The 26,442-nt window shown below is 35.5% G+C and overlaps 1 protein-coding gene across 1 annotated transcript in view; it reads right to left on the minus strand.

Annotated features, from left to right (window-relative positions):
• AK9 (adenylate kinase 9) overlaps nt 1-26,442 on the minus strand; it is a 170,258-nt gene that overhangs the window by 94,392 nt on the left and 49,424 nt on the right. The window contains exons 14-19 of the mRNA XM_044675407.1: nt 24,448-24,519; nt 21,951-22,096; nt 17,333-17,489; nt 14,266-14,383; nt 10,414-10,463; nt 9,804-9,926 (exon numbers count right to left, since the gene is read on the minus strand). Coding sequence (XP_044531342.1) covers nt 9,804-9,926; nt 10,414-10,463; nt 14,266-14,383; nt 17,333-17,489; nt 21,951-22,096; nt 24,448-24,519 — 666 coding nt within the window. The remainder of the gene's footprint in view (nt 1-9,803; nt 9,927-10,413; nt 10,464-14,265; nt 14,384-17,332; nt 17,490-21,950; nt 22,097-24,447; nt 24,520-26,442) is intronic.

Genomic DNA, 26,442 nt, shown 5'->3' on the forward strand with positions numbered 1-26,442 from the left:
TAGATATACAAACACAAAAAAACAAGAGAAACAGGAAAAGATAAATAAGAAACAGAGGGAAAAGAAAGAAAATTCTTATTCATAAATTTATCCCTTTAAGGGCCTTAATAAGATCAAATTATTTGTATTCCTATAATGGAGAAATGTTATGTGTAATTTTCAAAAACTGTATCCACTATTATAGTAATTAGAAGAATTATTCATAGGGAGAGGTTGGAGCACTAAATGGTCTAAGATGAGATGGGGCAGGAAAAAAAGAGGGAGGGTGAATAGTAGATGGCATCAAGAGAAACTTGAATGAATAAGAAAAATAAGATATTCTATCCACACAAAGAGAGCATGGGAAGGGGAGGGAATCAATACTATTATAAAAAGGAGAGGAAGAGAGCATTAAGAGATAATATTTAAACCTTACTCTCAGCAAATTAACCCTGAGAGGGAAGAGTAGCTATATCCATTGGGATATAGAATTAGATCTAACCCCTTTGAGAAAGTCAGAAGGGATCAACCAAGGGGAGCAGGGGAGTGGGGAGGTCAAAAAAAGGGAGGGGAAGAAAGAAGGGAGGGAATTCATTAGGCCTTAAAAAATAAAAAGAGGGGAATAATAAGAGAGGGGTAGAAAGGGAAATAAATCAAGGGAGGGGCAAGGGGGACTATTCTAAAACAAACCACTGGTTTAAAATGAAATAGTGTAAGAAGGAGGGGTAGAACTAGGAGAGGATACCAAAATGTTGGGGAATACACAACTGATAATTATAACTCTGAATGTGAATGGGATGAACTTGCCCATAAAACAAAAGCAAATAGCAGAGTGGATTAGAAACCAAAATCTTACCATATGTTGTCTACAAGAAACACAATTGAGGCAGGTGGACATACACAAATTTAAGGTTAAGGGCTTGAGCAAAACATTTTGGGCTTCAAATGAGAAAAAGAAGGCAGGAGTGGTGATCATGATTTCTGACAAAGCCAAAGTAAAAATAGATATGATTAAAAAAGACAGGGAAGGTTATTACATCCTGATAAAAGGCAGTATAGACAATGAGGAAATAACAGTGCTCAACATGTATACACCAAATGGTATAGCATCCAAATTCCTAAAGGAGAAACTGGCAGAGCTCAAGAAGGAAATAGATAGTAAAACCATACTAGTGGAAGATCTAAATATTCCTCTTTCAGATCTAGATAAATCAAACCAAAAAATAAATAAGAAAGAGGTAGGAGAGGTGAATGAAGTCCTAGAAAAATTAGATTTAATTGATATGTGGAGAAAAACAAATTGGGACAAAAAGGAATACACCTTCTTTTCAGCTGCACATGGTACATTCACAAAGATTGACCATGTAATAGGGCATAGAAACATTGCAAACAAATGCAAAAGAGCAGAAATAATAAATGTAACCTTCTCAGATCATAATGCAATAAAAATAATAATTAGTAAGGGCACCTGGACAGGCAAATAAAAAACTAATTGGAAATTAAATAATATGATTCACCAAAACCAGTTAAAGAAGAAATCATAGAAACAATCAATAATTTCATTAAAGAGAATGACGATGATGAGACATCCTGCCTAACTCTGTGGAATGCAGCTAAGGCAGTACTCAGGGGGAAATTTATATCCTTGAGTCCATATATTAACAAATTAAAGAAGGCAAAGATCAATTAACTGGGCATGCAAATTAAAAAACTAGAAAGGGAACAAATTAAAAATCCCCAGCTAAACACCAATTTGGAGATTATAAAAATTAAAAGAGAAATCAATAGAATTGAAAGTAAAAGAACTATTGAATTAATAAATAAGACTAGAAGCTGGTACTTTGAAAAAAAACCAGACAACATAGACAAAATACTGGTCAATCTAATTAAAATAAGTTAAGAAGAAAACCAAATCATCAGTATCAAATAGGAAAAGGGAGACCTCACCTCTAATGAAGAGGAAATCAAGGTAATCATTAAAAACTATTTTGCCCAATTATATGAGAATAAATATAGCAATCTAGGTGACATGGAAGAATATTTACAAAAATATAAATTGCCTAGATTAACAGTAGAAGAAATAGGATACCTAAATAATCCCATATCAGAAAAACAAATTGAACAAGCCATCAAAGAACTCCCTAAGAAAAAATCCCCAGGGCCTGATGGATTCACAAGTGAATTCTATCAAATCTTCAAAGAACAACTAATTCCAATACTATACAAACTATTTGACATAATAAGCAAAGAAGGAGTTCTACCAAATTCCTTTTAAGATACAAATATGGTACTGATCCCAAAGCCAGGTAGATCAAAAACAGAGAAAGAAAACTACAGACCAATCTCCTTAATGAACATAGATGCAAAAATCTTAAACAGAATACTAGCAAAAAGACTCCAGCAAAGGTTATTCATTACGATCAGGTGGGATTTATACTAGGAATGCAAGGATGGTTCAATATCAGGAAAACCATTCACATAATTGACCATATCAACAAGCAAACCAACAAAAACCATATGATTATCTCAATCGATGCTGAAAAGTCTTTGCAAAATACAACATCCATTCCTTTTGAAAACACTAGAAAGTATAGGAATAGAAGGACCTTTCCTAAAAATAATAAACAGTATATATCTAAAACCATCGACAAGCATCATATGCAATGGGGATAAATTAGAAGCCTTCCCAATAAGATCAGCAGTGAAACAAGGATGCCCACTATCACCTCTATTATTTAACATAGTACTAGAAACACTAGCAGTAGCAATTAGAGAAGAAAAGGAAATTGAAGGTATTAAAATAGGTAATGAGGAGACTAAGCTATCACTCTTTGCAGATGATAGGTTGGTCTACTTAAAAAATCCTAGAGAATCAACTAAAAAGCTAATAGAAACCAATCAACAAATTTAGCAAAGTTGCAGGATACAAAATGAATGCACATAAATCATCAGCATTTCCATATATTTCCAACACATCACAGCAGCAAGAGGTAGAAAGAGAAACACCATTTAAAATCACCTTAGACAATAAAAAATACTTAGGAATCTGTCTACCAAAACAAACACAGGAATTACACGAATACAACTACAAAATACTTTCCAAACAATTAAAACTAGATCTAAACAATTGGAAAAACATTGATTGCTCATGGGTAGGATGAGCTAACATAATAAAAATGGCCATTCTACCCAAATTAATTTACCTATTTAGTGCCCTACCTATCAAACTACCAAAAAACTTTTTTTCCTGAATTAAAAAAAACTATAACAAAGTTCATTTGGAAGAACAAAAGATCAAGAATATCAAGGGAAATAATGAAAAAAAAAACGTGAAGGAAGGTGGCCTAGTAGTACCAGATATTAAACTATACTATAAAGCAGCAGTCATCAAAACAATATGGTACTGGCTAAGAGACAGAAGGGAGGAACAGTGGAATAGACTTGGAGTAAGTGACGTCAGCACTTACTCTATGATAAACTCAAAGAGCCCAACTTTTGGGGCAAAAATCCACTATTTGACAAAAACTGTTGGGAAAATTGGAAAATAATATGGGAGAAATTAGGTTTAGATGAACATTTCACACCCTACACCAAGATAAATTCAGAGTGGGCGAATAAGAAGGAAACTATAAGAAAATTAGGTGAACATAGAATAGTATACCTGTCAGATCTATGGGAAATGGAAAATTTTAAAACCAAGCAAGAGTTAGAAAAAACTACAAAATGTAAAATAAATAATTTTGATTATATTACATTAAAAAGTTTTTGTACAAACAAAAGCAATGCAACCAAAATCAGAAGGGAGACAACAAACTGGGAAAAAATCTTTATAACAAAAAATTCTGACAGAGGTCTAATTACTCAAATATACAAGGAGTTAAATCAATTGTATAAAAAAATCAAGCCATTCCCCAATTCATAAATGGGCAAGGGACATGAATAAGGCAGTTTTCAGATAAAGAAATCAAAAGTATCAATAAGCACTTGAGAAAGTATTCTAAATCTCTAACAATTAGAGAAATGCAAGTGAAAACAACTCTGAGGTACCATCTCACACCTAGCAGACTGGCTAAAATGATAGCAGGGGAGAGTAAAGAATGTTGGAGGGGATGTGGCCAAATTGGGACATTAATACATTGCTGGTGGAGTCGTGAACTAATCTAACCATTCTGGATGGCAATTTGGAACTATGCCCAAAGAGCTCTAAAAGGCTGCCTACCCTTCGATACAGCCATAGCATTGCTGGGTTTGTACCCCAAAGATATCATAGATAAACAGATTTGTACAAAAATACTCATAGCTGTGCTTTTTGTGGTGGCAAAAAACTGGAAAACGAAGGGATGTTCTTCAATTGGGGAATGGCTGAACAAATTGTGGTATATGCTGATGATGGAATACTACTGTGCTCAAAGGAATAATAAACTGGAGGAATTCTATGTGAAATGGAAAGACCTCCAGGAATTGATGCAGAGTGAAAGGAGCAGAACCAGGAGAACATTGTACACAGAGGCTGATACACTGTGGTAAAATTGAATGTAATGGACTTCTGTACTAGCAGCAATGCAATGACCCAAGACAATTCTGAGGAATTTATGGAAAAGAATGCTACCCACATTCAGAGAAAGAACTGCAGGAGTGGAAACACAGAAGAAAAACAACCGCTTGAACACATGGGTTGATGCAGACATGGTTGGGGATGTGACACTAAACAACCACACCAATGCAACTATCAATAATATGTAAATAATTTTTGATTGATCACACATGTTAAAACCAATGGAAATGTGTGTTGGATATGGTGGGGGTTAAAGGGGAGTGAAGGGGAAAGTAAAAACAAGAATCATGTAACCATGGAAAATTTTTCTAAAAAAACAAAATATTAAAAATAAAAAATAGGAGGGTTATCATATATATTGGATGATAAAATCAAAAGTCATATAATATTCTTAACAGAGAAGAATGATGGGCCGAGTCAAATAAGAAGAAATGTGATCAAGCTATATGTATTGTTCTAAACCTGGGGTTCAAGATGGTGCCTTAGTAGCAGTGAAAGCCTGAAACTGCTCTGACTATCCTTCCAAACCAATTTTTAAAAGGTGCCTTAAAAGGATAGGAGTCAAAGCAGGATGAGTGAGGGGGCTTTCCCACTGAACACAACATGAAAGGGAGGCAGAAAGAGTAGATTTCCATACTATAAAGGGGGAAGTGGAAGCAAAACTGCAAAAAGAAAAGGGCAGGCCAACCTTCCTGCTACTGGGCCAGACTCTGTACTAGGGCACAGGCAACTTGAGGATCCAGGTTGCAGGATACACCAACAAAAAAGCATCTCAGACTCCCCCCTCAAAAATTAGCTTCAAAAATACAATATGGGGGAGATATGATGAAATAGCAGTTGTTGTTGTTAGTACAACTCAAGGTCAATATTAGCTAGTAATGTGATACAGAAATTCAGTCAGAGAGTTAATAAGCATTTGTTAAGTATCTACTATGTGCCAGGCTCAGCAGAGTTATAGAACCCAAGGATGGAGAGGATTGACAAGGATTGTAGCCAAGACCTTACTGAGTTTGTTAAAATCATATTACTTGAGGGGGCAGTAAGGCATGAACTCCCTAAGTTCTCCCAGATTTATCTCTCAGCAACCACTTCAAGATGAATTTTGATGCAGCAAAACCAGCAAAAAGATGGAGCCATCTGAGGACAACTTAGAAGGTCTTTAGAACTTAGAAGTAGGAAAGGTCTTTTTTACTGGGGTAAGAAAAGAATAAAATCTGACACTGGCACTGTCAAGGTAAGCCAGGAACAAGCCAAGTCTCAGGAAGTCAGCAGCAAGGTTCCGTTCCTCCCCTGCTACACACATACTCAGCTCAGGCCAGCATCCAGGCCCCTGGGCCTCCAGCACAAGAAGCTTAGAACAGTGCTCCCTCCACCCCAAGAGCTAAGCCCAACATTAACATCAAATTAAAAGTCATGAAACAAGCTGGAAAAATAAGCAAAAAATAAGCAAAAAAGAACCTGACACATAAAGTTACTATGGTCATAAGGAAGATCAAAATATAAACTCAGAAGAGAATAATAACATCAAAATAGCTATATGTGAAGCCTCAAAGAAAAATGTGAAATGGTGTAAAGACCAAAAAGAACTCCTAAAGAGCTTAAAAAAGGATTTAATAAATAAAATGAGAGGTAGAAGAAAAAATTGGGAAAAGAAGTGAGAGAATTATTAAAAATAAGTGTTAACATCTTGGTAAAGGAAACACAAAAAACAATGGGAAAAGATATAAAAATTCACCAAAGAAAACAACTCCTTAATTCCTCAACATGGTTTAGCCTATCTGCTTAAATGGCTTTGACAGGGTGTGACCACTGCACATGCAACAGCTTTTTGGACCCACAGGGGAGAATTGGGTGAGAGGTAGACACCAAAGGTAGATAAGCAGCCCCAAAAAAGGATCAACAACCCTAAAACCAGAGGTGTCAGTCCTATCTAAACAACCCATCAGCCTGGTCTATGTATGTTTTCTCTTGAAGAAGGAAATGTGGAAAGTCTCTCCTCTCCCAAAGCTCTTGCACCAACTATCCTTCACACAGGCATGCAGCATCATGTCAGCATCCTCTCGTTCAACCAGGAGAGTCTCTTGCAGAATGCTCCAGGCTCCATGAAGCCAAGGTTACACACACACAAAGTAGAAAGTTATATAGAGAACGTGAAAAGGGTATGTTGATCCTCTCTTGGCTCCATCTTTCTTATTTGTAAAATACATCTCAGTAATATCATAATTACTTTGGTCTTTCTAGAAACAAGGTGATATGATATAATATGATATCATATCAGATAAACAATCTGATGATAATCATAAATAGAAGTCAGCTTCTAGCATACCTTTTAGAATGTGTCTGTAGTTCTCATCCTGAGTCAGGTGCTTCATAGTAACAAAAGACTATTCTTCAGCTGATATTGTGTATGTGTAAGGCAAATTTAACATTATGCTATTTCTGTTTTCTTACACTTAATATTTATAAGATCATCCCAATATTAACATGAGCAACTTCCGATTTTGTGAGCCTCAGTTAATTTCTGCTTATAACAGAGCCATGTTGGCTTTTTTTTTTTTTTAGCCCTTCCCTTCCATCTTAGAATCAATATTATATATTGGTTCCAAGGCAGAAGAGCAGTAAGAGCTAGACTCAAGACTTGCCTTGAGTCACACAGCTAGGAAGTGTCTGAGGCCAAATAGGAACCTCCCATGTCTAGGCCTGGGTTCCAAAACACCAAGTCACTTTGTTGTCCCACCATATCGTTTTCATCTAAGAGAGCAAGTGATGCAAGATGTAAACTAGAGTAATAGGCAGTATTTGGAGAAAGATGTAGCATTCAAGACCCAACTGATGCTTAATAATGAAATCCCAATAGTGTACAAATTGTAAAAAGGAATTCTTTATTCCTTTTTAAATTTAACTAGGGACCTGGAAGTCCTCTTACCATGGAGATGTGTAGGAATTAGCCAGACCATAGAGACAGGAAGTGAAGTGGGAAAAGGTTATAAAAGGAGTTGGTTGCTGACAGTTAGGGCTGGCAGTTAAGGGGATGTTGGCCGCTGGGTGTTAGTTGGTCATTGGGGGTTGGTTGTTGGTGGTATGGGTTGGTGATTAGTTGGTGGTTAGGTGTGTGTGTGTGTGTGTGTGTGTGTGTGTGTGTGTGTGTGTGTGTGTATATTGATTCTGCCTTGTGAACTGAGCTGAAGGGTGATCAGCTGGACTTAACAGTAGTTATTGGCAGTTATAGGTAGATATAGGCAGTTTTAGGTAGTAGTTATAGTTATAGGATAACTCGTATAGACATTCAGAAATTTTCTTCCTCTACCTCTTTGCTATATTTCTCTCCTTTACTATATTCATTTTACTATATTTTTTTACTATATCTATTTTAATTAAACTAAATTGTGAATTGTTAAGAGCTGCTAGAAGTTTTAGAAGTTTTCTTCTCTCTGGCTTAAAGGGATGATATTAATTTACAACTCTACTATATTCCCATTAAAACTTAAATTATTAAAAGCTGCTCTCGTCAAATTCCTAATTTAACCCTTACAAAATCCTTACTTCAACTTTATAAAATCTGCTAGCCAAACTCTTCTCTAATACAAAATACTTTTATCTCCTTTCCCAATCAATAATGATCTTTGTGTGCTCTTAAGGAATCCTGCATAATTATTGGCATAGCTCTTATTTTCCTAACCTTTCTGATACTTAAAGCAAATTTACCTGATGGGCCTTCAAACCTAGTCAGGTCTTAATTCATATACTCTAAGTATAATACAGTAGACAGAATTATGGACCTGGAATCAGAAAGACATGTTCAAATTCAACCTCCTATACTTACTAGCTGTGTAATCTTGTGTAAGTCACTCAACCAGTCTGCTTCAGTTTCCTACCTGTAAAATGGGGATAATTATAGAACTGATTTCCTAGGGTTGTTGAGAGGATAAAATAAGATGACATGTTCTGTACTTTGCAAACCTTAAACCATGACATCAGTGCTAGCTCTGATGATGATAATGATGATGTCCATAGCCTTAGTCAGAGATCATGTCAGTATGGACTTCACACTTCATCATCCAAAAATGTAATGCCAAGCATTTCTTAGTGATGTCCGAATTACAACTGCTAGGCAGGCCACTCTTTTAATTTGCTTAGCCATTGAAAGAAATAAAAGGAAAGAAGGTGCTGTAATTGCCAGAGCTTGGCAGTGGCCTAGAAAATACATGTAGACATGCTGATGCTATTTTCTCTTAGCTCTAAACTTAAGAGTGGTCTCCAAAAGGGGAGAGATCTAATGGAAGAGATCTAATAACATAATCTAACATGTATCCCTCACATACAAAGGGAATGTAGCCTTCTGAATTTTTTAAACCCTTAACTTCCATCTTAGAATCAATACTATATAATTCTCATAAAACCCAAGATTTAAAAAATTAAAAAAAAACATTTCAGGAAAAGGAGCTCAATAACTCTGAATCTAGAAGATGAATTGTTTGAAGAAGGTGCCAAGAAGATGCCTGAAGAAACCTCCACAGCATCAGAAGACCCTGAATGAACCTTGGAATATAATTGATTCAACTCTGGGTTGGGGAAGTAACACATTTATTCTGAATGTAAACTCTTATGCCAAAGGGGAATGTCCCCTAATTGGCTTATTGTCAATGCACCTACCAAACATTGGTTTGCTCTCTCTTTCTCTCTTATTTCCCTCTTATCTCTAACTATTGTAGTTTCCTTTTAGAAGGTACAATATTGTATGTACCTATAGTTAGAAAATCTTTAGGTGATTATGTTAAATGATTCATTGGGGAGATTAGTCTCCCAAAGAATGGGGCGGGGAGGGGGGATTGTGAAAGGAAATTCTTGGTTCTCTTTCTGAGTTTACACTTGTAAAAAGGGAATCCTTTATTCTCTTTGCCTACCTAGATTTAACACTTTGGTTAACAATAATTTAAGTACCCCTGCTTAGTACCTCATTAGATTATGAAGACAGGATTAACTCTCCCTTTTCTACCTATTGATTAAATCAACAAAAGTTTGAACTAGGTGGAGGAGATAGTGAGCAGGAGTTTGGGTATCCAGGTCAGCCCTGGAAAAATTCTCTTCCTGAAGACTCTGAGGAAAGATAGATTGGTCTGTGCATTGCTATCTCTGGGTATAATGGACCCTATGTTCCTCAGATACAACAGTAAATCTCATGTAAGAGAATGAGATTAGACAGGAGCTGAAAATGTGGGTAAAGGTAATGAAACAATATTAAATATGATCTAATCTACCTCATCCTCACCTTCAACACCCTCAGCTTCTCCTGTAGTTTCAGATTCTTCTTCAATTACTCCCTGCTCAGATTCCACCATCTCATGCTCCTCAGCTTCTAGTTCTACCTCCTCCAACGCTTCTGCTAGAATTTCTGGTTTCAGATTATTTAGAGAAAAGAAAGGAAGAGGGAAACATTATAAATGAGTATATTTCATGCCTTGTTCAAATGAATTCACTTCAGAATTTGTGGGAAAAGGATATGGGAGTTTGTCATGCTAAGAAGAGCATTTTCATTTTATTTGCATGTTGATTTCAAGAAGTATGGCAGAGGTGATAAAGAGGTACCTTTAGAGTCAATGTGACCTGGCAAGTCATTTACCTGTTTGCCTTAGTTTCTTCATCTGTAAAATGAGCTGGAGAAGGACATGGCGAATCATCTAGTATATTGTCCCAAGAAAACCCCAAATGGGGTCATTAAGAGTTGGACAAGACTTAAATGTCTGAACAAATATATGCATCTTGAAGCACAAAGGTTGACAGTACTTAGATTCCTTTAATTTTTTTTGAATTATATTAAATGACACATTACAAAATCATATTATATTAAATAAAACTCTACTTGCTTTTAAGTTACTCACCAGCTTCTTTTTCTTTATCTTTAAATTTAACTGTTGGTTCATCTGGTTTTCTGAAATAAGAATTTTCCAAAATGAACATCTTTGCAATTTCATAACTTCAACGTCTGCAGACAGAATTAGATACCTTTTTTGTATATTATTGGATATTATTTCTTTTTGGATATTATTCTGTTTTTCTTTACTTTTCACTTTTTTTGAGGCTTATACTCAAGAGCATTTAAACTTCAATGTTTATATCCTATAATAGAACCAGTAAATTTTCTATTCTGCTATCACTTTAAACTCTAAAGATCTGAAGAAGTTCCTGAATTGGAGTTTGCAGTATGTGTGTAGAGTGGATAAATTTTCCCAAAATCTATGACTGTATAATGTGATCAAATGTAGAGGGATAGGATAGCATTTGTACTCCTCCCAGAAGAGGTTAGCACTGAGGTTGGACAGATTCTGCTTGCAGAATATATGTGTGTGTATATATATATATATATATATATATATATATGTATGTGTGTGTGTGTGTGTGTGTGTGTGTGTGTGTGTGTGTATATATTGAGAGAGAGAGAGAGAGAGAGAGAGAGAGAGAGTCAGTCAGAGTCAAATGGATAGATGGTTTCCTCAGGGAGTAAAGAAAGAGAAGAGGTCTCAGTTGGGCCCTGACAATTTTCCTTTTTTAAGTTTAATTTTTATTTTCTCCTATCTTCTTTTCCTCCAATTATGTTTTGTAAGTTGGTGTTCTAAGTGATAAAAGCCATGATATTGGGCTCCCTACAGAGGTGAAGAGCAGGGCATGTGGAACCATCTGAGGCATGGGGCATACAAACCATCTGGGTACCATAAAGACCAGGCCCATTCTTTCCTTGGAGCTACTGCTTCCTACTATAATATCTATTTTGGAGCCAGTATAAACTGGGAAAGTTCTAAGCTCTACCCACTCTTCCTGCTCAACTATATGTATGAGGTTGGTGTTATGGAAGGACCAGTGCACCCGTGTGAGCCTTGACCATGCCTCAGAAATCCTAATTTCAACAATCTGGTTTAATATATGCAACTGATATCAGGATGAAGAATAATTCTGTCATATATATAATATGCAATATAAAATAAGCAATATATAAATGCAGAACTTCACCAACACTAATATTGAACCAAGATAATTAATTCTCACTGTGATCAGGCAGCCAAGAAGGGAAGATAGTAATTTAATGTTGCCAAAGAAAGCACAAATGGGGCAGCTAGGTGGACATCTCCTAGCTCTGTGACCCTGGGCAAGTCACTTAACCCCAATTGCCTATCCCTTACCACTCCTCTGCCTTGGAAATGATACTTAGTACTGATTTTAAGATGAAAGATAAGGGATTTTTTTAAAGTACAAATAACACTAATGGAAGAAACCAAGATCTTGATAGATGATAAATGTTGGTAGGCACACCAAGGCTTAAGTGATAGCCCAAGATAAATTTCCCAAAGGAAAGTAGCTGCATCCTAGCTCCATCTTCTCCTTTGCATCCCACTTCCCCATCTCTACCTTGTTCCAAGATAGGCATCACTTGAATCTGGAGGCCTTGGGGAAATGAATACTTTATTACTATGTTGGCAACAGCATCTTATTTATGTTATAACCATGAAAATAAGAAATATTGAATCATCTTCCAAAGTTGTGAATGTAGATGTACCTTTACATCCATTATCAGTTCTAGTCTAACCAAATTCTTCAGAAGCCCAACATAGACAGCAGCCTTGGATGCATGTCAATTTGATACGATATGTAGTAATTTTGAAGATAATGTTTTGCTATAGTTTTACTTAAAATATTCTCTTCCCTTCTGGATTAAATAATGTTGTAAATGTACCATAGAAATCTGAGAGAGGCTCTTCAATTGTGTACCACAGTCAGGGATAGGGTGGAGCCAGATCAAACCAACTCTATGGAGATAGTTGGTAAATTTTCTGTGAGCATATACACCTTGGAAATTGGTATATATTACAAATTAGGGTTTGATTTATCATTTTGTTGATTGTACAGACTTGAGAAAATAATGGAGATTAATAAATACATAATTACATAATTCAGACTAAACTTAAAAGGGTTAGGCATTTTTTTTTAGGGAAGAGGGGTAGGAGAGCCAGTAGCTAAACATTTACAAGCATATTCCTGAAGATCTTTTATCTGTTTCTTTCTAGCATGACAAGGGTGGAAGGTGAAAACAGAGGAATGAGAAGTAAAGAGTATGCAGAATGAAACAATCTAGCTTGCCAATTTACTGAATATTCCTCATGGTGGTTTATAGGAAGAATTCTCTATTCTTGATGCTTACTTATATTATTAGACTTCAAACAGAATTTTGCTTCTCCTCAGTTATATATATATATATAACAAACCCTTGCCAGAAACTAACTATATCATAAGCTAAAGTGTGAATTTTCTGATGTTGCCTAGAAATTGAAATACTGTCTACTGAATCAATGGATCGTTCTTTCTTCTCATATATAAAATCCCATGATGTAATTATTTTTATTTTTGTGATTGTTAATTTTCACTTCTATTTCTAAAGACTTTCACCTTTCTTCTAGATCCTTCATAATCCTTTGGGCTCATGTAATACCATTTGATGGCCAGGGCAATAACCCTTCCCAAATTAAGAAAAAAAACCCCACAAAACACAAACAACAAAAACTGAGGTTGAAGGTATAATAATGAAAAGTAGAAGGAAAAGCAAGCCAAATGCAATACTTTATATTAAAATTAGTATAATTTATATTAGGTCTAATATAGACAACTGTAATATTAATTAAAACGTAATAAATGATATGAATATGATTGATCTGAATATGTTGATACTGAGTATTGATAGCTTTGATTTATTCTATTAAAGTAGTATAGGAATATAAATATGAGATAAGAAATGAGGAGTTATAAGTACTAATCCTAACTCTTTATTTTTAAATAAACCAGTCCCACCAAAATGCTTCTCGTCAAGCTGCTTCTTGTTCACTGAGGTGAACCTGCACTTACTCACTCACTAAAAGATGTTAATTCTATCTTAATTATTCTAAACCTTAAATTTATATTGAACTCCTTAAAATAATGTATAAAAGCTTCATAGAAAAGTTGAAGCAAGTTATCTCCCACTCACCTTTAAAGATCTGCCTGTCTGTGACAGTTTCACAGGCAGCTCTCTGGCGCCACCTTCAGTTTCTGTTGAGAACTGCATTCAACCTTATGGTACAACCTCAGTGGCTTGGGACTTGGGACTCTAGCTCAAAGGGACACATATCTGGGGTTGCTAGATATTCATAGTTCTCATTAGCTAGATAATTCACAGTAATATCAGAGGCCAAAGTTAAGTCTGATAGGACATTTCATAGCTTTAAATCTGCTGGTACAGCTTTTGAGAACTTAGGGCCATGTCCATACTACGATAAACCATCAGAGGATATATGTGTGTCTCTATGCATGAACTTCCTCGTGCCTTTCTATCTTTCCAGATGTAGATTTTAATTTGCAGTGTTATTTTAGGGTATGACTAAATTAGGGAAAAAAAATCCCAATTTACTGTTGCTTCTACAGAGATCCTCTTGAGGGATGATTTTTGATTGAAAGAAATAAGTTGATGCTAACTGATAATATCATCAACTTCTTCATTAAAGATGTGAAAAGTACTTAGCAAAGTTACAGTTTTTCCTAAAAATGAATTAGGATTTGTGCTAATCAGTAGTTATTTTGTATTATAAAAATCCTACCAATAGGAATTAACAACATCAACTGAATAATTACAATATCTTATTAAATGTTTATTCAATATCTTTCTTAATATTAAAAATAGGTTTATTAATGCATTATAGCAAACAGTTTACCTTTTAGATAGCATTTCCAATGCCCTCATTTCTTCTGCTTCTTCCCTTTTTCTTTTTAGCACCGCAGCAGCAATATCAGCGATGTTCTCTAAAAACAGCCTACTAAGTAAAAATTTTCCTGCAATATAATTAAAAAAAGTCATTTTTGCATTGTTTTTGCAACTATTAAAAATAGTAACTTATAGTTCAAAAATTGAATGTAAACATCATTGACCTGGGAAACTATAAAATCTTCATTAGAATAATTATCAATTTTATTATGAGATGATCTATATTTTATAACTTCAATCAAAATATTATATTTTGCACAGGAGCAAAGAATTCTAGATTTAGAGGTGAAAGGGTTTTAAAAATATGTATTAATTTTTTTCAGTTACCTGTAGAAACAATTTTTGACAGTTGTTTTCTGACATTTTAGGACTCAAATTTTCTTCCTCACTCCCTAGTTCCTCTATTCCTCAAGGCAATAAATAATCTGATATAGGCTATACCACTGCTTTCATGTAATACATATTTCCATATTGTTCATGTTTTGATAGAAGACATATATTATATATACAAAAAATCATGAAGAAAATAAAGTGGAAGATGGCATGCTTTGATCTGCAATTAGAATCTAATAATTCTTTTTTTTGGCTGGGGATAGCATTGATTATCTTGGAGATTTGTTTTGCAGATGATTTAGTCCTTTAGTCCTTACTATATACGTTGTTCTCTTGGTTCTGCTTACTTCCCTTTGCTCTTGTCCATGTAAGTCTTTTCAGGTTTTTCTGAACTCATGTTGTTTTTCATTTCTTAGGGTGGAATAGTATTCCTTTATATCTATATACCACAATTTGTTTGTCTATTCCCCAAGTAATGGATAAGCCCTCAGTTTCCAATTCTTTGCTAATATAAAAGAGTTGCTAAAAATATTTTAGTACAGGTAGGTCCTTTTCTCTTATCTCTGATCTCTTTGGGAGATAGACCCAATAGTGGTATTTCTGGGTGAAAAGAGGATGCATAGTTTTATGGCTCTTTGAACATTGTTTCATATTGCTCTAGAGAGCAATGGTTGTTTCAGTTCACAGTTCCATCAACATTGTCCCAATTTTCCCACATCCCCTCCAACATTTACCATTTTCCTTTTTGGTTACGTTAGCCAATCTGATAGGTGTAAGGTGATATCTCAGAGTTGTTTTAATTTGCATTTCTCTAATCAATAGTGATTTGGAACATTTTTTTATATAACTATAGTAAGTTTTAATTTCTTCCACTGAGAACAGCCAGTTCATATACTTTGACCATTTTGCAATTGGATCGTAATTCTCTGTATTATTATAAATTTGACTCCATTTTCTGTATATTTGAGAAATTAGGCCTTTGACAGAGATCCTTGCTATAACATTTTTTTATGGAAGAGATTTTTAAAAAGATCTTTTCCAACCTTCTAGAAATTTTTCTTTAAATATGTTGCACTCAAAACAGATTGTTATAATGCAAAGGGAATACATTAAGCTTTGCTTATATTTTAAAAGATCTTTCTCCTTAGAATGAAAAAGGGACACCACCACATAGCTTCTGTTCTAGTTATTCTAGTGCTCATTCACATATTATAGCAGGTATTAGTATCAAGTCATCTCTCACACATCTAGAAATACCTTTCATGTGCTCCCTGGTTGAGAGGGGAAGATGATTTAATGGATGGCCCAGGAAACATTGCAGAGGCTCCTTAGTTAATTCACCCTTGGCTTCTTTTTTTTTTTTTAACTAAAAAACATTATTGTAGTTTGGAACTATGTACAGAGAGCAATAATACTGGTATGCCCTTTGACTACTAGTAATATCACTTCTAGGTTTGTATTTCAAACAGATCAAAGAAGAGGGGAAAAGAATCTATTTGTACAAGACATTTATAGCAACTATTTTTTTGTGGCAGTAAAGAAGTGGAAACTAAAGGGATGTATATTAACTGGGGAATGGCTGGTATATAATTGTGATAAAAAAATTTTGTACAATAAGAAACGATGAACAGGATACTTTCAGTAAAACTGGGAAGATCTCAAGATCTTTTTATCATCTCCAGATAATCTGATAAAGATGATAATGTTTAGTTGATAAGAAATCAGTGGACAGGGACACATCTTTCTGTCAGCTCATGCTGCTGCTGCTGTTGCTGTGTTTCTTGCAGCATGGAGTTTATTATATATACTTCAAGACTCACTTCACACAAAAGAACCCCCACCCCAAAAAAAACTTTGCATTTGCACAGAAACACAAATTGTGTCATATCAAAACAAAAAGATTCTCATTAGCTTCCAAATAGAACACGGCTAAGGTCAAACTTTGGCTGGGTCCTTATCAGAAGGCTGTGACAGGGAATATTTTCTCTGGGGCAAATGCCCCTTCTGGAGGAATTTATGACCTTGAGTGTCTGAACTACTTTTGAAACAAAAACAGTTGTATTTCTGACCAAAAGAGAGAATGTTAACCTCTTAACAGCTGGATTGTTAGGAGCTTAAAGCTTTCAATTAAGGAAAGGTGTGGATCAGAAAAGGAGTCAAAAGAGGAGTCTCAGATTTTTATCTATTTGAGACTCTGTTTCTCTTATTGGCCTCCCACAGGTAGACTTTTATGAACTCACACAAACTGAAGTGAGTAGAATAAGGAGAATACTGTACACAGTAACAGGAATACAAGAATGATGAACTATGAAAAACATAGCTATTTAGCTCAAGAAAGACAATGATCCAAGACCATCCAAAGGCCCCATGATGAAAAATGTTACCCACCTCCATAGAGAGAGAAGGTATGAATTCTGAGTGCAGACTGAAGCATACTTTTTTCACTTTATTTTTCTTGCTTTTTTCCTTTAACATGACTAATATGTAAGTATGTTTTGCATGACTTCACATGACATAATTGATAACTGTATTGCTTGCCTTCTCAGTAGGTGAGAGAAGTGTGGGAGGGAAGAGAATTTGGATCTCAAAATCTTAAAAAAGTAAGTGTTAAAAAACATTATTCCATAGCAGTGATGTGCGATGGGGAATTTCATTTCATGTTAAAATGATGAATATTGACCAACCTTGGTTTTCTGTATCTTCTAACCCGATAACAACATCAGGAAGAAGTCCTTTCTCTTTTACAGCTGTCCACAACTCTCGATTCAAAGGAACATTATCCATCACCCATCCTCCATACTTTGGTGCACCAGGAAACCTGTCCTTCTGTTTTTCAGCAAGCTGTGGCAAAGTTGTAAATTTGTATTACAACCATGACTTGAGATGGGAGGAAGAACATGAACTGTCACCATGCTCCTTACTATCGCTGAGACTCTAATCTAGGTTTTTTGTTGTTTTTTTTTTTTTCACTTTTGTGTGTGTCATGGCAGTCTGGTGAAACCCTTCTCAGGATGTTTTTAAATGTATAAAACACATGGAGTTAAAAAGAGAGTTGATTATATCTAAATATATTTATAAAAATATTTTTAAAAACAAGTTCATGAACCCCAGGTTAAGAACTCCTGCTCTAAATTAAGTGGATAGGACCTATTTTATATTGAGAACACCATGCACCATTGACTGATGTGGGGGGGGGGGAGAAAAATAAATTCAAGACCATACATGTAAGTAGAAAGCACTCAGAGAATACAAAAACATTCAGTCTCCCTACTTTGTAATTAAAGAATAGAGAACATAAAGCTTAATTCTGTAAGAATAGCAAATGCCAAAACCAAAAGGTATATAGTCTGGCCACATTAGGTGAGGGAGGGACATGGAGATGGGGAAACAAAGGAGAAAGGGAAAAGGCTAGGAGTAGGAGGAGGAAATGGGAGAGGAAGATGAAACCAAAAGAGGGAAGAAGTGAAGAAAAATGGTGCACATTTTCCTTTTTCCATTAGCCTCTCAAAGTTCTACTAGTTGGAGAATCGAGTTTGATGTCTCAGCTGCCCTCCTTACCTATCCTTTACACGATGGTTCTTAATGCTCAAAGTAGTTGTATTTGATTCTGAAATCCAGTTCGATTTTTGATTAGAGGTTGAGACTTTAAATTTGTACAGCGTAACAACACTTGGAATAAAGAAAGGCACACACTGCTTCATGGCCTTTGTAATGGACCCTAAAACTTGGTCACTGTTTACTCCTGTATAAACAACTGGTCAAAAGAGAGTCAGCTAGGAGGTTCGGTGGATAGTGTGCCAGCCCAGGAGATGAGGTGTCCTGGGTTCAAATTTGGCCTCAAGATAATTCCTAGTTGTGCAATCCTTGGCAAGTCACTCAAACCCAATTGCCTAGTCTTTCTGCCTCGGAACCAATGTTTAGTATTGATTCTAAGATAGAAGGTAAGGCTCTGTTTTGTCTTGTTTTTTAAGAAAAGAGCTAAATGATAGTTCAATATCACCATGATTAGGAAATAATTTTGTGTATATGTTCTGCTAACAGTGGGGTAACTTAAGATAAGGCAATTTCTGATAACTGTCATGTGACAGAAAAATAAGGCTTATTGGGAAGCACTCATTCCCCCTTCCTTAGTTTATTTTCCTGGGAATGACTAAGAAACTTCACCAACATTAAAAGTGGCTACAAGTTGGGCATGAGGAAGGGGAACATGACAGCAGAAGTAACAGGAATGGAGTGGAATTGAGAGAGGTACTCTCTCAATCAATTATTATTCTAAAAAAACCCCAGAAAATTCTTGCCACTCTATTTCCAAGTTATCTCGTCCTTACTTCTCTGTATATTGTAGTCACTCCATTCTACTACATTTGGTTTTGCCTTTATCTCCTGAAAGGACTAGCAGGGTCAAATATATGATATGTACTTAATAGACTGAATTGGATGCTACAAGTTAATGAAATCAATAGTTATTCTTGTACTAACAAAGCATTGTGAATAACACAAGACTTCTCAATGAATTACAGATAACAGATCGATGATGGATGCACATTCTTCTGCAAGGATTTTCCCTCTTCTGAACTATTGTTTGTTATTAGCTATAAGAGATTTTTTTCTATTAATGAAATGCTTAGCTTAATATACGTCAATTAAAAGGAGCACTCCCATGTGTATTTTAGAACAGAAAAGATGGTCATTAGCTTTGTAATTAAAGATTTTTCTTAAAATGCCATACCTATTTAATGAGTCAACAAATATTTCTAAATTAGAAGTGTTACATCAGCACAAATATAACCATAAACAGGGGAAGAATTTGTGGAACACTGATAGATTTATTACAGTCATCCACCATTTGATAAGATAACCTTCATGGAAAATTTCATTGCACATATTTCTACTCATTTCAACACAGCCCTCAAGCATCTATTGTGTGCAGAGCAGTGAGAAAGGTAACTAGGAAATGCTTAATAATTTTTTTATTTACTCATTCATTCATAAACACTGTAAGCAATATAAAGCTTAGATTTTACATTAATTTTTATATTTATTTAAATAAGTATTTATTTTATATTTATTTAAAGATTGGGTTCCTGCTCTGAAGGAGTTGTGAGCCTTGCAATTTAACTGTTGGCACCATAATTAGAAAAATCCCTCGGGGTTATAGGGTCCAGGTAAAATATATCAGAATTGTGCCAACATTCATAACAGCTATCATTTTTTTTCTTTCCCACTTCATTTATTAACCAAATTTGGTTAAAAAAGACAGACATTCTTTTGGAATTCCTAAGGACAAAGAAAATGCAAAAAGCACTAGAGTAGACGGAATCTCTGACCCCAGGGACCCCAGACCCAAAAATACACAATAATTCTCTAAGATATACAGGAATTGACTTGGGGCCTTTCTACTCTAGAACCCTGCCAGATATGAGAATACACATGAATGAATACATAATACATATGAAAAATAAATTCTTACAGCATATTAGACTATTACTATAAGAAACAATGAATATGATGAACACAACACAGGAAAACATAAGAAGACTTTTATGAACTGATGGAAAGTGAAAGAAATAGAATAAAGAAAATTATAGAATAACAATCTGTGAAAGTATAATAATGATCAAGCTTGTCCTTAAAGGAAGAGATGTAAGAATATACCTTCCCCTTTTGTTATAGAGGTAGGGGGATATGATTGTGAAGCACTACATATAAGGTCACATTTTTTCATTGTGAAAGTTTTGCCAACCTTTTTTCCCCCCCTCACACCAGGCACTTCTAATCATCATCTCTCCTTTTGTCCTCTAAAACCTTGGATTCTGCCTCTGGAACTGTCCTGGCTCTGACAGGTTAGTTTGAGCCTTCCTTATCTTGCCTAGATCCTGTCTTCCACCAGACTTCCAGGCCATTTCCATGCTTTATTCTTCCAGCTCCAGTTTATTTTTTCTCCTTCCCCATTAGAATGTAAGCTCTTTGAAGGCAGAGACTTACTAATTGTTTAGCTTAAATTTCCAGTGATTAGCATGCTTCTTGGCAAAGAAATACTTATCAAATGTTCTGTCAAATCTATATTCAATTCAATAAACAATGTATATTTATTAAGCTTATCATGTGCCAGTCCCTGTGCTAGGCCACTGAGGATACGAATAAGACAGTCCCTGACCTCAAGGTGCTTACAATCTAAAGGGTGGAATATAGCATACAAAATGGAAGCTGGGAAGGAGTGTGGGAGACACCAGGGTGTGCCTGGCTCCAGGGCCTCTGTGGAGCTGAAACCAAGCAGAAGTCGAAGTATATTATTAACTCCCTCTCTCCTCTCTCTCTGTCTCTTTCCCTTTTTCTCTGTCTCTTTCCCTTTTTCTGACTCTCTTTTTCTTTTCCTCTCCCTTTCTGTCTCTCTCTTTTCCTTTCTCTCTCTTTTCCTCTTTCTTTCTCTCTGTCTCTCTCTGTCTCTTTTATTCATTCTCTCTCTCTCTCTCTCTCTCTCTCTCTCTCTCTCTCTCTCTCTCTCTCTCTTTCATATCTAGCTTTTTAGCTATTAATCTTGGTTATAAAGGATAGGTCATTAGGAAGTCCCAGAAATGGGTATATAGGGAAAACAAGATATTAAAAAAAACAAGATATATAAAAATATTTTAAAATAGAAGGCAAAATGTTTTCCTCACAGTAACTAGAGTTCTGCAGGATCTGATTGGGAGGGAAGATTTAACAGCTATCATTATTAACAGTTGTATATGTGCAAAACTCCCCTTTGCAAGGATGTTTTTGCAAGGCACTTCAAGGGATGTTCTTTGTTATTTTACAAAGGGGAGTTTTGCACGTTTCCAGCATCCTGGAATGTGTCCAGACATGATATCTCAGTTATCTTTGAAGCTACAAGAGTGACCTTGGTCATGTTTGTTTTCACCATATATGGAATGGAAGATTACTTCAGAGAAGAGAGATAGAAACAGGCTTGACCTTCTTGAAGAAAAAGACCCTGTAAAAGATGAAAACTCTGGTTGTCCCTTCTGAGAAGACATGTTCAATTTGTGTTCTGTTTAATCTGACGCTATATATACCAGTTGATGCATGAGCTCTGGGTTTTTGGCCAAGCTGGAATGGACCTGGACTCTGACATTTTGTAATTTATAACTTTCTACAATAAAATGTCAATATGGCCCAAATAATTGCTTCCCCAGTATTTATTTTTCATTTTATAATGATAAGCATTCCATAAATGTTAAGTTCTGATTATTATTACTATAAAAATTATAACAATATTGCTTCAAAATATACACTGTTAAAGCTTATAGTCCACAATCTTACATCATTAAAGACTTTTTCCAATATTTCAGCTTGTTCCTCAAACTGAAGTTCAATTGTAATCTCTCTTGCAAATTTCATGGCTTCCTCAACCAACTCCTGGACTCCGGGATGATCAGCAGTTACCACTATGTCTGAAGATTCTGCTTCTTTAAGACATGAAGTTGAGATTTTTTTAAAGTTCATTATATTACTATTATTGAATTACTATCTCAGTTAGGTAGAGGGTTAATCTGACAATAAAAATTGTTCATTGAATACCTGACCCCTAAAAGAATCATCCCTGTTAAATTGCCTTTATATTCTTATAGCAGGGAGCCAGAGGAATAAAGGAAAAGGGGGAAGGAAGTATTGCTAAAGACCAAGTTGCCGATGAAGGACAGATATCTTTGTGGTTATTATTTAACAACTTCCAGGCCATTCTACTTCTTTTTCTCAAAAACTTGAGTACCTGGATTCACAGTCTTTTTTCCAGCCCAGCCCTGATTTCATACTTCAATATTCAGATTGACATCCTCTCAACCTCCTCAATTTTTCATGACCTTCATTTTCACTCTACCTATTCTACATATAGGGATGTGCAAGTGTAACATCCTCCCTCTCACCATCATTCATAACTGTTCTATGATCTCCCACTCTGAAATTCTTCTCTCTGATCATAAACTCTTATCTTTCTTTTCCATCTTCAGCCACACCACACCCAAGTCAGGTCCTTGTGTCCACTGTGGCCCTCTCTGTTCTTGTAGTTCATCATCACTGCTATGGCCCCACCTAATTCCCTTCACAATCTTAACCCCATAATGCCCCTCTCTTCTAAACTTCCTCATTTCTTTCAGACACCACTATCTTTCCCGTTACACAAGTTCGAAAGATCAGAATTATCCTAGACTCCTCACTTTCCCTCACTCCAAGCAACATATTGTATCAACCAACATATCCAAACAGGTGCCAAAATTCTACCTTCACAAGATAATTTTATCTGTCCTCTTCTGTTGACTCATGTAACTACCACCCTAGTTTAGGCCAAGCATCTTCTGATTGTCTTTTCCCTTTCCAATCTGACCATGTCATTCCCCTGTTCAATAAGCTATGCTGTAATTCAGTTGTTTTCAGTTGTGTCCAGCTCTCTGTGACTCCTTTTGGTGTTTTCTTGGCAAAGACACTGGAATGGTTTGCCATGTTTTTCTCCAGCTCATTTTACAGATGAAGAACCTCAGGCAAAAAGAGGGTGAAATGTGTCTGAGACCAGATTTGAACTCAAGAAGATAAGTCCTCCTAACTCCAGCCCTGACACTCTATCCACTGCACCACCAAGCTCCTTACCTTATCTTTGCTCAAGTCTTGCCAAAGCCTAAGTTAACCACACCTGCTTGAGAAAGTTACAGGACTGTGCCATCTAGATTCATTATAAATTTGTCATCCAGACTCATCAACTACATGGCCCAGTAGGCAGCCAGGTGGTTCAGTAGATAGAACTGTGGGCTTGAAGTTAGGAAGACCTGAGTTCAAATCTATCCTTATGCATTTATTAACTATGTGATCCTAGACAAATCTTTTAGCCTTTGTCTGCCCCAAGTTTCCTCAAATATAAAATGGGGATCATATTTGTACTTACTTGACAGAGTTGTTGTGAGAATCAAATAAGATATAATTTATAAAGTCTAGTATCTGGAACTATAGCTACCTAATAAATGCTTATCGTTTTGGATTGCTACACAAGAATCCTTTTATTCCTTTTTAGTTAATTCTCTATTATTCTCTCCACAATGACTACTTTTAGACCTTTTTCTTTCTCCTTCATCTTTTTATGTTGCCTTTCACCTCTTAGCAAGAAAATAGAGTCAATAAGTCCCTCTTCTTTTCTATCATATGCTTAAAAAACCCACCTGCAGCATCTCTCTTAGTTCTTTGTTTCAGTATCTGCTTAAGGAGGATTCTTCTTGCCAAAGCCAACCTATTTGTGCTCCTGATCTCATCTTCTTCCATCTCTTCTGGTGGCTTGCTTCTTCAGTCATTCCCTTTCTCCCCAACATCTTCAATTTCTAATTATCTACTAATTCCTTTCCTGTCATTTCCAATTATGCCCCTCAATAAAAAAAACTTACCCTACCATTTGTTTAAGCATTGACCTACACCTCATAACCATTTTCACATCCAAAATCCTAGTCAACTCCACAATAGAGTTGATAGAGAGATCTCTTAATTCATAAGTAATTACCTTTTCACCAAATTACTTAATATATTATCACCTTTGGATAAAAACATATCAATGACCATTTTCTCTATTTTCCATGTCTAATTTTTTAAAAATTCAAGTTATTAAGTCATAATAGTAAGTAATTTCATAATATGTATATAATAATAAAAAGTTTATACTATTTTTGAGTAATACTTTTAAAAAACTTACTTTTCATTTTTCCCTCCCCATCTCCACTTCTAGGAGTAATTATTTAGTTTGTTTAAATCTAAAGAAATAAAAATAACAAAAATGTCAATTTACCAACTTTAGTTTCAACGTCTTCTGCATATTCACTGGCTTGTTTGACACTGGTTGTTGAAGTAATTGCTGTACCTAAATAATATATTGTAATAAAAATATTTTTCTTTTAAAATATATTTACTTTTTCATTTTTACTTGTTTATCCCATATCATTGTTTTATTGTACTGTTAAGACCAATTAATTATTAAATGTACACCCTTTAAAATGATATTTTATTTTACTAATTACATGTAATAATAATTTTCCATACATGTTTTCCAAAATTACAAGTTCCAAATTGTCTCCTTCCCTCTATCTCTTATTTGGTTACAAATTCTTTCCTTCTCCATAGATCTGACAGATAAACTATTCTATGTTCCCCTAATTTACTTATGGTATCATCCTTTACATCTAAATTGTATATCCATTTTGACCTTACTTTGGTATAGGGTATGAGATATTGGTTTCTACCTACATTCTACCATACTATTTTTAAGTTTTCTCAGAAAATTCACTTTAAAAAATTCACTTTTTTTGCTAATTCACTTTATCTTTTCATGAGAGGTAGGTTCAAGGTACATCTTTATAAAATATTGTAGTTTGTCCAACAGTCCAGTTAAAAATCCTGGGCTTCTGAATAAGCTTGAAATATTTGTAGGATTGAGGGCTGCTGGGTAGCTCAGTGAATTGAGAGCCAGGCCTGGAGATGGGAGGTCTTGGGTTCAAGTCTGGCCTCAGATATTTCCTAGGTGTCTGATCCTGGGCAAGTCACTTAACTTAACCTATGCCTTACTGCTCTTCTACTATGGAACCAATACACAATACTGATTCTAAGGTGAAAGGTAAGGGTTAAAAAAAAGAAATATTTATTGCATCATAAGAATTTACAGCCAGAAGTATGCTTAGAGATTAAGTCCAACTCTTTCATTTTACAGAAAAAGAATCTAGAGCCTAAAGTCATAAATGTAATAAGTATAAAACCTGGATCCACAGCCCAGTTTTTCTGATACCAGATGCAGTACATTTTCCACTGCATTATCTTTCTAGTGGCTATACCATGCAATTGGGAAAAAATCTAAAATAAACAAACACCTTTATTTATTTATTTATTTTAATAGGGCTTATTGAATTGAATAGTTGTTCAGTTGTGTCCAACTCTTTGTCACTCCATTTGGGATTTTCTTGGCAAAGATACTGGAGTGGTTTACTATTTCCTTCTCCACTTGACTGATAAGGAAACTGAGGCCAACAGGATCACAGAGCTAGTAAGTGTTGTAATAGGTATAGGCTTTAAAAGTATAAAGGCAGATTTTTGCAAGCATATTAGTGAGAGCCTTTGCTAGAAGTCATGGACATTCTGAATAGAATGCAAGGGATAGAGAGGAGAGAGCTAAGCAACAGACATTGTTGTTTTGAGAGGGGTTTGGAGCAGAAGTGCAATCAGCAGTCCCTATGTGACCTGGGATCTTGGAGAGTGGTGAAGGTTGTAAAGGCTGAAGATATCATCCTGCAAGTCAACTCTGAGTAGGGAAGAGGCCTGTGTTCTGGTGGACAGGTTGCAGACATTTTTCCCTACCTGGTTACTTTTGGATCATTGGCTGTGGAGAAGTTGGTTCCTGGTATCCTGAAGACATCTCTGGATCAGTTGTGAGAACCCAAACCCAAGCCCTCTTCCTCAGGTCCTTAGCCAAGCTGTCAAACCTGGCAGAAGCTAGGTTGGCTAAGGAACTTACCCTTTTGACTCCAGTCCTGGGCAGTTAGACATAGTTTCACCTCACCCCCTCTCCTATCCTCTCAAAATACAATTAAACTGTTTCCCTGTTTGTTTTCTTCATACCTTAAAGTTCTCATAGCGTGTGTATTTGTTTTACTCTGTGTTTATCCCTTATCTAGATGGAGCAGGGTGACAGTCAGGGCCTAACTATCACTCCTGTCAACAGTCATTTCCCCTAACAGCTAAACCCAGTTTCCCTAACTTTTTTGGTCCCACCTATTGTCCATTTCTGTCTCCTACT

The sequence above is a fragment of the Gracilinanus agilis genome, chromosome 4, assembly GCF_016433145.1.
Source record: "Gracilinanus agilis isolate LMUSP501 chromosome 4, AgileGrace, whole genome shotgun sequence".
NCBI lineage: Eukaryota > Metazoa > Chordata > Mammalia > Didelphimorphia > Didelphidae > Gracilinanus > Gracilinanus agilis.